Genomic DNA, 10,880 nt, shown 5'->3' with positions numbered 1-10,880 from the left:
CGTGTCATTGCTTTGGTGGGTTTGTGTGTAGCCAGAAAGTGGCGGCTGGCATAGGTAGACATAGACTTTCATTTATTTACATTATGCACAGGTTTAGGAATAGCACGGCGTGGGTCAGCTGAAGAAGTAGGTGGATCTTATCACCTGTCCCAGATCGAAGGTACCTGTGAAGCCAAAAGTGTAGAGCTAGGCTTGGGCCACCGATTCATTCTCAAGGGCCAATGCGCATGCTCCCTTTAAAAGACTTGCCTGTCTCTGGCAAGGATCGTAGTGTCTCCTGCAGCTTGGTGATCAGGGCGAGCTCCGAGGGCTTTAGGGACCTAGTGATGCAAACAGGTTAGAGTAGACATCAGTGGGACAGCTGGTGGCAGGCAGGGAACCAGGCCACAAGAAGAAGGGTTGCTCACTTGGAGACCGAGCAGAAACGCTTCTCCAGGAACTTAGCCAGGTCTTCCAGAATGGGTTCGCTGTGCAGGCGCACAAACTGTTCGCGGCATACCTGAGGGGTTGCAGGCTCTGAGTCAGCCATGGTACAAACTCCTGGGATCAAGGCCCTAGCTTCTACCTGTGGGGCACTGGGGGCGGGGACAGGACACACCTCGTTCATCATGGGGATGTCAGCGGCATGCGTCCAGAAGCAGTCGTGCACAGAGACGAAAGTCAGGCCCTTCCTGGGCAGGGAGATCCCAAGTGAGGTGGCTGCTTGTCCAGCTACCGCCCTGCACCTCATTCTGACACCCTGTCTGTCTGCCCCACCACTGTGCACTGTGTCACAGTTCCCTGGACACCTTTGGTTCCCCATTGCTCTAAGCAGTAGGTGTTCAAGAAAATAGCTTACATTCCCTCAAACGGCTGCCGTCTGGGAGCAAAGGGAAGCCTCTGCTGAATCCCAGCTCAGGTCGTTGGCAGGTCTGTGTCACTTTCCAGCAGCACCTCCATCCTGCCCTGCCCCTCAGGGGAAGTGTCCACCCAACAGACTTGACCTACCTTGTGCATGTCCCCAGAAGGCACAAGGCTGGGACGCCCCAGGCAGCTAAATACCAGACTGAGTGCCCACAGGGCCTAGACCCTTTGTGTACCTCAGGGTTCGCCTGTAGCAAGTGCGTGCCTGCCCCTCTGGGTCCCCACCGCATTCTGGGACCCACCTGTAGCAGTGTAGGGCAGTCAGCATCATGTGGGAGGAATCCAGGGAGTGGATGAAGTTGGGTGGGAAGCCATTTTTCTGCTTCAGAGTGTTGGGCTTCCTGTAGACCCAGAAGTTCTAGGCTGGTACCCCTTAGCCCAGAGTCCTTCCTGCCCACCACTCCGTTCTGCCCTCCCCACAGTCCAGGACTCACTGGCTGTCATCCACTGAGCTGGTGAAGGTGATGCTCTGAAGGCCCCCTTTCACCTGCAGACCAGGGTGGGGGAAGTAAGTCCAGTGGGCAGGGAGGGGGGGTGAGGGAGGAGAGGAGGGGGCAGGGAAGGGGAGATGAGGGAGGGGAGGAGGGCGTTTCCCACGTACCTGGATCTTGGACTCCCGGTGATAGGGCTGTATGATGGGGATGCCCAGGGGCGTGACCCACTCCACAGGCCAGCCCGCGTGAGAGATGAGGTTGGCACTCTCGGTCAGCCAGCGCTGTGGGTGTGACAGGACACCAGGTTGGGTGGGCGAACCGTGGGGTGGAGGGGCCCCCCCAGACAGGAGAGGGTTGGCAGGTGCGCACCTGAATGGCCCGGGTGCTGGAAAACATCTCCTGTAGACTTTTGAAGACCTGGCGCACGAGGTAGTGTGAGGCTTCCCAGACAAACTCCTGTGGGGACATGGCGGTAGATATGACCAGAGGGGCAGGGCCAGAAGGTTGCCCCTCTCCTTGCCCCATAGCCAGAACCCAGGCTTTAGAGGATGAGAGCGGTGACAAAGAACCAGGCCCAGGGCCCCTGTGCTGAAGGGAGTCACACACTCGGGTGAGGAACAGGCAGGCTGCACACCTGGGGGAAGTCGCTGAGTTCACGCAGGCGCTTCTCTATCTGCAGGCGCCCACCGTAGCGCGTGACCCCGTACACCACCGTCATCACCGTCTGCTTCACCACCTTGCGGCTGACGAAGCCCTCCAGCGCCTGAGCCACCTGGAGACCCTCCTTAGCGTCCTGCTGGCGGAGCTCCTCCACCTGGATGGCATTGGGGGGCAGGGAAGCCGTCCGTCACCTCCCCTCCCCTTAGGGACCCCACCTAGGCACTTGTAGAAAAGCAACCCCCGAGTGGGGACAAGGGTTCCCTGGCACCCACCTGTGTTGCCACCTCCCTGTACACATCTTGGGGCAGGTCGGAAGGCGTTAGGTTGACTGAGGCGGCACCCACACTATCTCGGCCCAGTGCGGCGTAATGCTGTAAGCCATTGCAGGAACCATCCTGGCCACAAGGGGTGCCCATGCGCTGAGGCTAACCGACCCAACACTGACACATAGGTCACCCCAGGAACTCACCCCACCACCTGGTGCAAGGAGACCCAGGCCCAGCCTCCCTCATAAAGCACTCGGGCTCAGCCCCCATGGGCGATCCACTTGCGTGCCCACCTGGTGAACCGGCAGGTGGGAAACGTAGGCAGTGGGGTCTGGGGACCGGACCGCTTGTGCCACCTCCATGCAGCAAGCCAGCGTCTGCCAGGGTTCGTCAGCTTTCATCCACCACTTCTGGCCCTTTGGAGGGTAGGACCCATGGGGCTCAGAGTCAGCACGAGCAGCTCAGGTGACACGGGGATATAGGGACACTAGGCAAGCATACATGATGTAGGGGGATGAAGAGGGTGGCTCAGGTGACAGCTGGCAGCTGCCACTGGGCTAGGGAGCCACTAGTGGCACTGAGAGAGTACACGCTGGGAAGGAAGGATACAGACAGCTATGGTAAGGGGTTGAAAGCGTATGAGGGAGGTGGCCCAAGCCCGAGTGAACAACAGGCTGGCAGGGAAGAGAAAGACAGGAGGCAGAGATCTGGGCTGCCAGCCAGGGGAGCTTGTGACTCCTTACCGTCAAAGGGTTGTCTGCAGAGTCCAAGATCTCCCCCATGACCTCGTCTGCGAAGGCTAGGCGCATGCGCAGCGAGTCGCGCTTCCTGAGGCCGGTCAGGTTGATCAGGTGTATCTTGAGCCAGTCCAGACCACGTGGCCCCAGTGGCCGGCCCTCAGCGAACTCCAACAGTGCACGCGCTAGGTCACTGCCGAGGTGGTTGAAGTGCGGCGGGCACGGGTAAGTGCGGCCTCGGAAGTCCATGTTGTGTGGCAACCAGAAGACGCGGTCGCGCAGGTGCTGTGCCAACGACAGGCGATACAGAGCCTCGCTGCGCAGACTGTGCATCTCTCGAGCCGCCTTGAGGCAGCGCGCCAGCTCCTTCCGCAGCTCAGACTTGTGCACTGGTGTGGAGCCGGGTGGTAGCTGATGCTTGGCTGGCCGTGGTGCTTCGGAACGCGGGGGAGGCACGCCCAAGCGCATACAGCCCTTGTCCCTAAAGATCTGCAGCACCAAGTCCAGCAGGCGCCCATTGACACGCCAGGCACAGTTCCCCAGCTGCGTGAGCGCATCCAGGGCACCGTGCAGCTGGGCGGGAGGGCAGCGCTCCAGTAGACGCTGGTGTTGCGTGGTACCCTCCGTGGCACGCATTATTTTGGTGGAACTCAGCAGGTAGGCACCAGAGTGCAGCGAAGTCCAGGGCAGTGGCGGGCACAGCATTGGCACTTCCGTGGTCTCGAAGGTCAGCGTGGGCTCTGCGGCCGTCTCCAGCAGGTGCGTGAAGGCAGGGTGAGGCTTGAGGATGCCCACCTGGGAGAGAAAGCGGACACAAAAGGCATGCACAAGAGACTGCGGGCCAGCGCCTCTCTGTGACCAGGCAGGGAGAACAGAGCCCTAGACTAATGAACCCCTCATGCTCTTTACGAACATCCCAAAACGAACGGGTGCGGCAGAACAGCGCTGCCCAGCGTGCTCAGAGACCCACAGAACGGCACACCAGTCCTCCTTAGCAGAGGGGCCCACCCAGGCCCCGGCCCTGTGGAGCCTCACCTGGCGGTAGCTGCGGAAGGAATAGACATGGTAAAGCACTGGGATGAAGTTCTGAGCACCGTGCCGGGCCGCCAGACTGCGCGGCATCTGCACTGCCTGCACCAGCAACTCGGCCAGCTGCTTGCCGAGCTGTAGCAGCACTGGCACCGACCAGGGCTGTTGTGCAGGGGTCTCCAGCGAGCCCAGCGAGTCCCAGTACTCCCGAGGAAGGCAGGGTGCCACCTGTAAGGAGAGCTGGTCAGGAGAGCTGAGGGGCTGCCCACGGTTTCCAGAGAGAACTGAGGCTCAGACGCACTGATGTACGTGGGGCGGGGGTGCCCGAGGAGCGCTGTGCGGAGGGACGTGGGTAGAGCCTGTAGCGAGTGGGATGAAGTGAACAGGAAGCGGATGCCTCCAAGGAGCTACCCAGGTCAGCAGGAAGGCCACCCCAAGTTACCTGGGTGTCGGAAGCCAGCAGCCGGAGGTACTGTGAGTATTGCTGCCCCAGCTTCTGCACATGGTTGGTGACCTGCTTCTGCTTCACCAAATGCCGATTAAACACCTGAAGGCCCAGGTTTTGAGCCAACTGGAAAAGGGGCTCACCCTGTGCAGGCAGTACCTGCAGAGCCTGGGGTGCAAGAGGAGCCCGAGCTGTGACAGCCTGAACACAGCCCACAGCCCTGTGCCCAGGAGCCTCCAGACCCGGCCCACCTGCATCAGAATGCTCACAAACTCCCCTTCGCTGAGCAGGCACAGGAACGGGTAGAGGGTGGGCTGGCCTTCGTAGGCCTGGCTGCCCATCTTGGCCTTGGTCTCCCGCAGCACACGCAGCAGCTCTACCTCCCACTTCGAGCGCAGTGCCTTCAGGGTCTTCCGCTGTAGGAGAGGAGCTGTCACCACCCTGAGCTCAAAGCCCCCCTGCCAAGACCTCCCAGGGCTCCAACTGGGGCCACAGCTCCAACCCCTACTGGCTAGGACAGGGGCGGCGGCCTCAGGATGAGCCTCTTACCGCCTCAATGACCTCCTTGGTCATTACTGGGGCCTCCTCCACTGACTGGACAGAGACACTGGAGCTCAGCTCCACATGCAGCTGCTGGTAGAAAAGGTCCTGCAGGGTGTCCAGGGGCAGGTGCAGCTTTGGGTAGGACACTGGGCCCTCCTGCTGGGCACAGAAGACAGACCACCACACCCTGTCAAGAAGCCCCCTGCCAAACATGTGAACACTCCAAGTCAAAACCCAGAGCACTAAGAGCTGAGGTCTAGAGACACAGACACCTGACTGCTGACAGACAGTACAAAGGGCCCGATGCCCTTGAACAGGTGATAGATACACGGGAGGCCGCTCCTACACACTGGAATACTACTGAGCCATGAACAGGAGTGAGCCTCCAACATACAGCACAGCGTGAGACCCTGAGGACACTATAATCAGTTAGCCAGGCGCAAAGGGCCACAGGGCCTAGGGTTCCTGACAGGAAATGCCAGAACAGGAGAAGCCAGAGGAAGTGAATTTGTGGGCGCTCGTTGCTGGTATCAAGAACCAGCTTTGTGGTTGGTTGCAGATTTGCCTCCAAACCCAGGGATGACAGTGATGTCATCCCCAGGCAACAGGGACCCACCTGGCATCTGTTGCCATGGCAATGGCCATACATTCCCAGCATCCATCTGGTTTACCTCCCACCTTTACCTGTGAGCCGTCAGGTTACAGTGTAAAGAAAAGGCAGACCCTCCTGACCTTCGCCCCTTCTCTCTCTTCCTCCTTCGCCTCTGTCGCCCCTGTTGCCCCTCCCCCCACAATAAACCTCTCTCATGTGGAACTGCACTGGCCTGGGTGGTCTGTCTGGCCTCGAGCCACGATTCTATCCCAACACTCACCTGTGAGGGGACCAACCTACCTTGTGCCTGCAGTTCAGCCTTCCTGATGCAAGAAGGGAATGAAACGGGCTGTCATGGCTTCCTGCCTGGGACTCACCTTGCTATAGAAGTCCTTGAGCAGCACAGGTGTGCTGACCAGGTTCGAGGCCTGTGGCGGTGGGCAGAAGGCAGGCTCACCCTTGACCACTGCTCTCAGGAGCGCGGCCCGGTCCTCCTCTTCCAGGACCAGGTTGGTGAAGAGCAGCTGGGGCTGGAAGCCTTCTTCCGCCATCTGCTTCAGACACCTGAGGCAGTACAGCGTAAACTTAGCACTCGGGGGGAGGGAGGGCAGGGCCCCCCAGCACATCCCTGACCCACCTCTGGATGGTGTGGGCGTCCTGGTCCCTGCGTCCCATGCACTGGAGTGCGGCTGCATAGGAGTGCAGGTCTGGGGAGAGGCCAGCGTCCGTCAGCATGATGAACACATACACCAGCTCTCTGAAGGAGCCCTGGGGACGAGGTGGGGTGTGGGTGAGGGTCAGGAACAACACCTGGACCCCCTCCAATGTGTTCCCTAAACACATCAGTGACTTGGGAGGGGAACAGGCATAGGTGGGACAACAGGGTATCACTCTGAGGAACAGTGTCACTGGGGACTGCTGGCCAGACATGTGCCCTACCACCAAGCCACAGCTCCAGGACCTGTGTGTTTTATAGCTGGCTTAGTTTTTTGTTGTTGTTGTTTTTTGTTTGTTTGTTGAGACAGTGTCTCACTGTTTGGTCCTGGCTGGCCTGAAACTCACTGAGTAGGTCAGGCTGGCCTTGAACTCACAGACCTGCCTCCTGTCTGCCGTTCTGTTCTTTCCTCTTTTTCATTATGTTTTGTTTTTTACTTTGAACTCCTAGACTGACATTCCCCTACCCTGCGAAGATGCTAGGGAAGAAACGAGGACACATACCTCTCACATCACCCCAAGTTTCCACCAAAGGGATACACAGGAAAAAAGCAAGCTCCCCAACCCGGAACATGGACTGTGTCCCACAAGGTTTGGCAGCCACTGTGACAGCAGGGACAGCCCCTGCTCAGGAGACTCAGAAGTCCTGCCTACAACTACACTCAGGCCCTCCCAATCTCTTCCTTAACTTTAGGGGGTAGCAGGGTTTTAACGTGTTGACCAGGCTGGCCTCCAAGTCACAGAGATCCACCTGCCTCTGCCTCCCGAGTGCTGGGTTGGAAGGCGTGCGCCACCGTCCCTAGATCTTTTGATTGGTTTGTTTTGTTTTTATGGAAAGCGTATTTTCTATCTGAAAACCCACAAGAATTCACTCAGTGGGAAGCGGAACGCGAGCTGGGCCTCACCTTGCGGGCCCAGCCGAGCAGCACCATGTTATACATGTCCAGCGTGAGCACTTGCTGCTTGTCTTGGTTGTTGTGGTGAGTGACCAGCATGTGGTGGGCAAGGGGCAGCTGGCCAGTGCACACGCAGCACTCGAAGAAAGTCCGAAGCTTCTGCTGGAGGAACAGGATGTGCGTCTCTACCGCCTTGGCTTTCGTCCTGGCCGGGGTCCCTGCCTCACGGGAGCCGAGCTTCGCCAGGACGGCCTGCAGGACCCTGGCCAGCTGCTCTTCCTCTGAGCTCTTGGGCGCCCCCTTCTTGCTCTGGTGCAGGTAGCCAGCCAGCTTCTTGCTCCGGATCCGGGGCTCCGTGTGAAGGGTCCGGGACTCCAGTGGTTGCTTCTGCAGGTCAGCTTTCGCCTGGTGCCTCTGCTTCACCTTTTTCTCGGCCTCCAGCTTCTGTGCCCAGCGGCTGCTGCGGCCCTGCGGAGGCTGGTCCACCTGTACCTTCTTCACCCTCATCTCAGGAGCGCCCTCCGCCCGGAGCTGCCGCACCCGGGCCTCCAGCACTGCAGAGAGCAAAGAAGGATATGGACCGCTCAAGCAGCTCAGGGTGCTCCGGGCCTGCCCCCGGGGATCCCAAACGCCTTCTCCTGGCCGCCATCGTGCCCTTGGCGCCGCCTGCCAACCCTCTCATCACCTCCCGCCAATATACAGTAACCTGCTGTTTGATACAGGCACATACTTGATACGGCTTGGTAGAGACACGGCAAACATACCTGGCTCAGTGCCCTAAGTACCAGAAAGCAATCAGTGGCACTATACAAGGCGGCCCCTGCCACATAGCTTTCAGAAGTAACCGAGCTCGCACATACAAAGGCCAAAGACGGGCCAGGATCATGGCATGCAAACAGCCACAGTGAGTGACGAGGGCACAAACGAGGGCTGATCCACGAGGCTACAACTCAGGTGTCCCCAGGACCGGCTCTGCATCTTCCCCTCCCAGAACTCCAGTCCCTGGCTCACAGCCCGAGGTTAATGTGAAGCAGGGACCTGGCTCATATGTGTACAAAATGAAAGTTGGGAGGAATGGGGTAGAAGTAAGAGGATGAGAGTTCTGGGGAAGATCCTGCCTCTGTGAACATCTCGTGGCACTCAGAGTACATCAGAGGCAGAGGGCACATCTGTGTGAGGCCACCTGCTAAGTAAACAGGTGGCAGGCAGGGACACTGACTCCTTCCTGAAAGGACCCAAGAGACAAGAGGGTGCAAAGGCCCTGCAGAACTGCTGACTGCTGTGAGCTCCAGGGTCCACAAACCACCATCTTCTGTTTGTGACAGAAAGAAGCCCCCATCAGAGGGAACACGCTCCATGCACTAAGTCAGTAGAACCCTTTTCTGTCCAAATGACAGACTCCAGCTTAAGACACCCTGGAGCGTGAGTCAGGAATCTGTTGCTGCTGGGGGCAGAGAGGACCCCACGGTTCTTCACTTCTCTGCCTTTATCTCTCTAAGCGTCTCTACCCTCTGCCGCTGCCATGCAGACGTGACATAGGATCAGGGGGGAAACGTGGATGGTGCCCTGGGACATCCTGTCCACTAGACTTGGTGGCATAACACTTAAAATTGGGTTCCAAAGTCAGTGGTCATATATGCCTTTAATCCCAGCACTCCAGGGACAGAGGCAGGCAGACCTGAGTTCAAGGCCACCCTGGTCTACAAAGCAGCCAAGACCATCTACACAGAGAAACCCTGTCTCAAAAAACCAAGAAAGAAAAGAAAAGAAAACAAGAAATAGAAGTAGAAGGGAATAAGGGAGGAAGGACAGACAGACAGACAGGCAGGCAGGCTGGCTGGATTGCAACTGCACCTTGACTCTCCAGGACTAAAACCGGAGACTATTCTACCTCAGCACAGGCCATTCCAACAATGCATCTCAGGTTCAGCTGTAATTTGGGGCTCAACTGTCTTCCTGGAAGTGGAAGCCCCAGGTGGGAATCTGGAAGTTGGGGAATGGAATTACAGCAGTTCCCAGAACCCACCAGACCACAGACAGGAGAGTCAGACAACACTGCCTGTTCAGTGGCCTCTGGATCACACTTTATAGACTGCCTTGTAGAGGCCAGGTACAGCACAGAGCCCACTGCCTCCAGGCCTCACTGTGTAGAAGTGCTTCGGACGCCAACTTACCTTCCAGCAGTTCAGCATGGCCCCACTCCCTCTGGACAGCTTGCTCACGGGGACTGGCAGCAGACCTCCTTCTTGAGCTGCCGAGGCCACTGAGAGGCCCTGGAAAGAGACATGAAGAATAAGAACACAGAAACCACCGTATCAAGCAGGAGGGTCTCCAGCTGGACCCCAGCCTGGGCTACAAAGGGAGTTCCAGGTTAAGCTAGTGTGAGGTCCTGCCTCAAACTTACCTCATGCCCAGAAAGAAACCACATCTAAAAGCAAGGACAGCCAAGCATGGTAGTATAGGCCTGTGATCCCGGAACTCAGCAGGTTGAAGCAGTAGGGCATGAGTTCAAACTCAGCATCCAGCATGTGCCACATGGAAACACCATGGCTCAAAAAATTGACACCCCACTCCCCCAATAAATCAAGACCCAGAAAAAGTCCAAGTTCAAGGGCAGAGCAGGGCAAAGCTACACGAGTCGAGGTGCAGGATTCAGCATGAAGAACTAGCTAAAAGTAGCCAAAGGTCAATGTCAAAGTCCCTAAGTCCCCAACAGTGGGTCAGAGGGCTGCAAAAGCAAGCAAGAGTCAAAAGTCAAAGTGCCCTCAACTAATACCCAGCTAAGTGGGTTCCCAGAAACTCCTCCATAGGTCAAAGAACAAAGGTTGGAGGTGACCGGGATCCCAAGGAAGATTACAGTCTTGGTCTGACACTCCTTTACCTTCCTCCGAAGCCGGGCGGTGGGGCCCAGGGGAGCGCAGAACCCGACCAAGCCCCGCTGCGCCTCGGGTCCACCGGAGCGCCGACATGCCGCCTGCTGCCCGCAGTGCGCACGCGTACGCGCCGCCTGCTGGGAGTTGTAGTTCTGCGACTGCCGGAAGAGCGCACAGGGTTTGCCCCCTGAGAGGAGCCTAAGGAGAACTACAACTCCCAAGAGGAAGCGGGCAGCGGCGGCAAGAGAGTATGCGCAGAAATACTCCTCTGATTCGTTCTTTTCATATCCAGGTTCCCTCTGGCTTTTATAATTTTTTTTGTTCTTTGATTGACTGGTTTCTGATTTATTTTATTTGTTCATATATATGTACAATATATTATATATGAATAATTTATACACATGTGTATATATACATACATATGTGTATATATGTATGTATTATGTGCACATTTTTTGGCACAAAGTATCTCTATGTAACCATGATTGTCCTGGAATTCCCTAGAACAGGATGCCCGCGAACTGAACAGATATCCTCCTGCTCTGCCACCCAGTGCTGGGATTATAGGAGTGTGCCACCAAGCCCGGTCCGTACCCTATTTCATTTCCTCCTCCTCCTCCTCCTTCTCCTCCTCCTCCTCCTCCTTCTTCTTCTTCTTCTCTCTCTCTCTCTCTCTCTCTCTCTCTCTCTCTCTCTCCTCTCTCTCTCTCTCTCTCTCTCTCTCTCTCTCTCTCTCTCTCTATATATATATATATATATATATATGTATGTATGTATGTATGTATGTA

General features: G+C 57.2%; 1 protein-coding gene across 2 annotated transcripts; it reads right to left on the bottom strand.

Annotated features, from left to right (window-relative positions):
• Window positions 1-4: 4 nt before the first annotated feature.
• Polrmt (RNA polymerase mitochondrial) lies at window positions 5-10,211 on the bottom strand. 2 transcript variants are annotated; one of them, NM_001106766.1, is given in 21 exon segments: window positions 5-164; window positions 250-320; window positions 408-499; window positions 599-671; window positions 1,146-1,244; window positions 1,338-1,390; window positions 1,505-1,618; window positions 1,707-1,793; window positions 1,972-2,151; window positions 2,270-2,392; window positions 2,557-2,679; window positions 3,007-3,795; window positions 4,036-4,257; window positions 4,472-4,642; window positions 4,726-4,890; window positions 5,024-5,173; window positions 5,987-6,173; window positions 6,247-6,377; window positions 7,229-7,773; window positions 9,394-9,492; window positions 10,101-10,211. In NM_001106766.1, coding segments are annotated over 21 exon segments (3,612 nt in total). In that variant the 5' UTR covers window positions 10,189-10,211; the 3' UTR covers window positions 5-114.
• Between the last annotated feature and the right edge of the window lie 669 nt (window positions 10,212-10,880).

The sequence above is a fragment of the Rattus norvegicus genome, chromosome 7, assembly GCF_021556685.1.
Source record: "Rattus norvegicus strain SHRSP/BbbUtx chromosome 7, alternate assembly SHRSP_T2T, whole genome shotgun sequence".
NCBI lineage: Eukaryota > Metazoa > Chordata > Mammalia > Rodentia > Muridae > Rattus > Rattus norvegicus.
This window is presented reverse-complemented; position numbering and strand designations above follow the sequence as displayed.

Bases quoted from the DNA above. Each gene is read 5' to 3' on its own strand.
- Polrmt (XM_087556194.1), bottom strand. From the start codon at position 10,188: ATGTCGGCGCTCCGGTGGACCCGAGGCGCAGCGGGGCTTGGTCGGGTT. The intron at 6,174-6,246 runs GTGGGTCAGGGA...GTACTGCCTCAG, and splicing joins GACGCCCACACCATCCAGAG to GTGTCTGAAGCAGATGGCGG. The intron at 1,619-1,706 runs GTGCGCACCTGC...TCACACCCACAG, and splicing joins CCAGCACCCGGGCCATTCAG to CGCTGGCTGACCGAGAGTGC.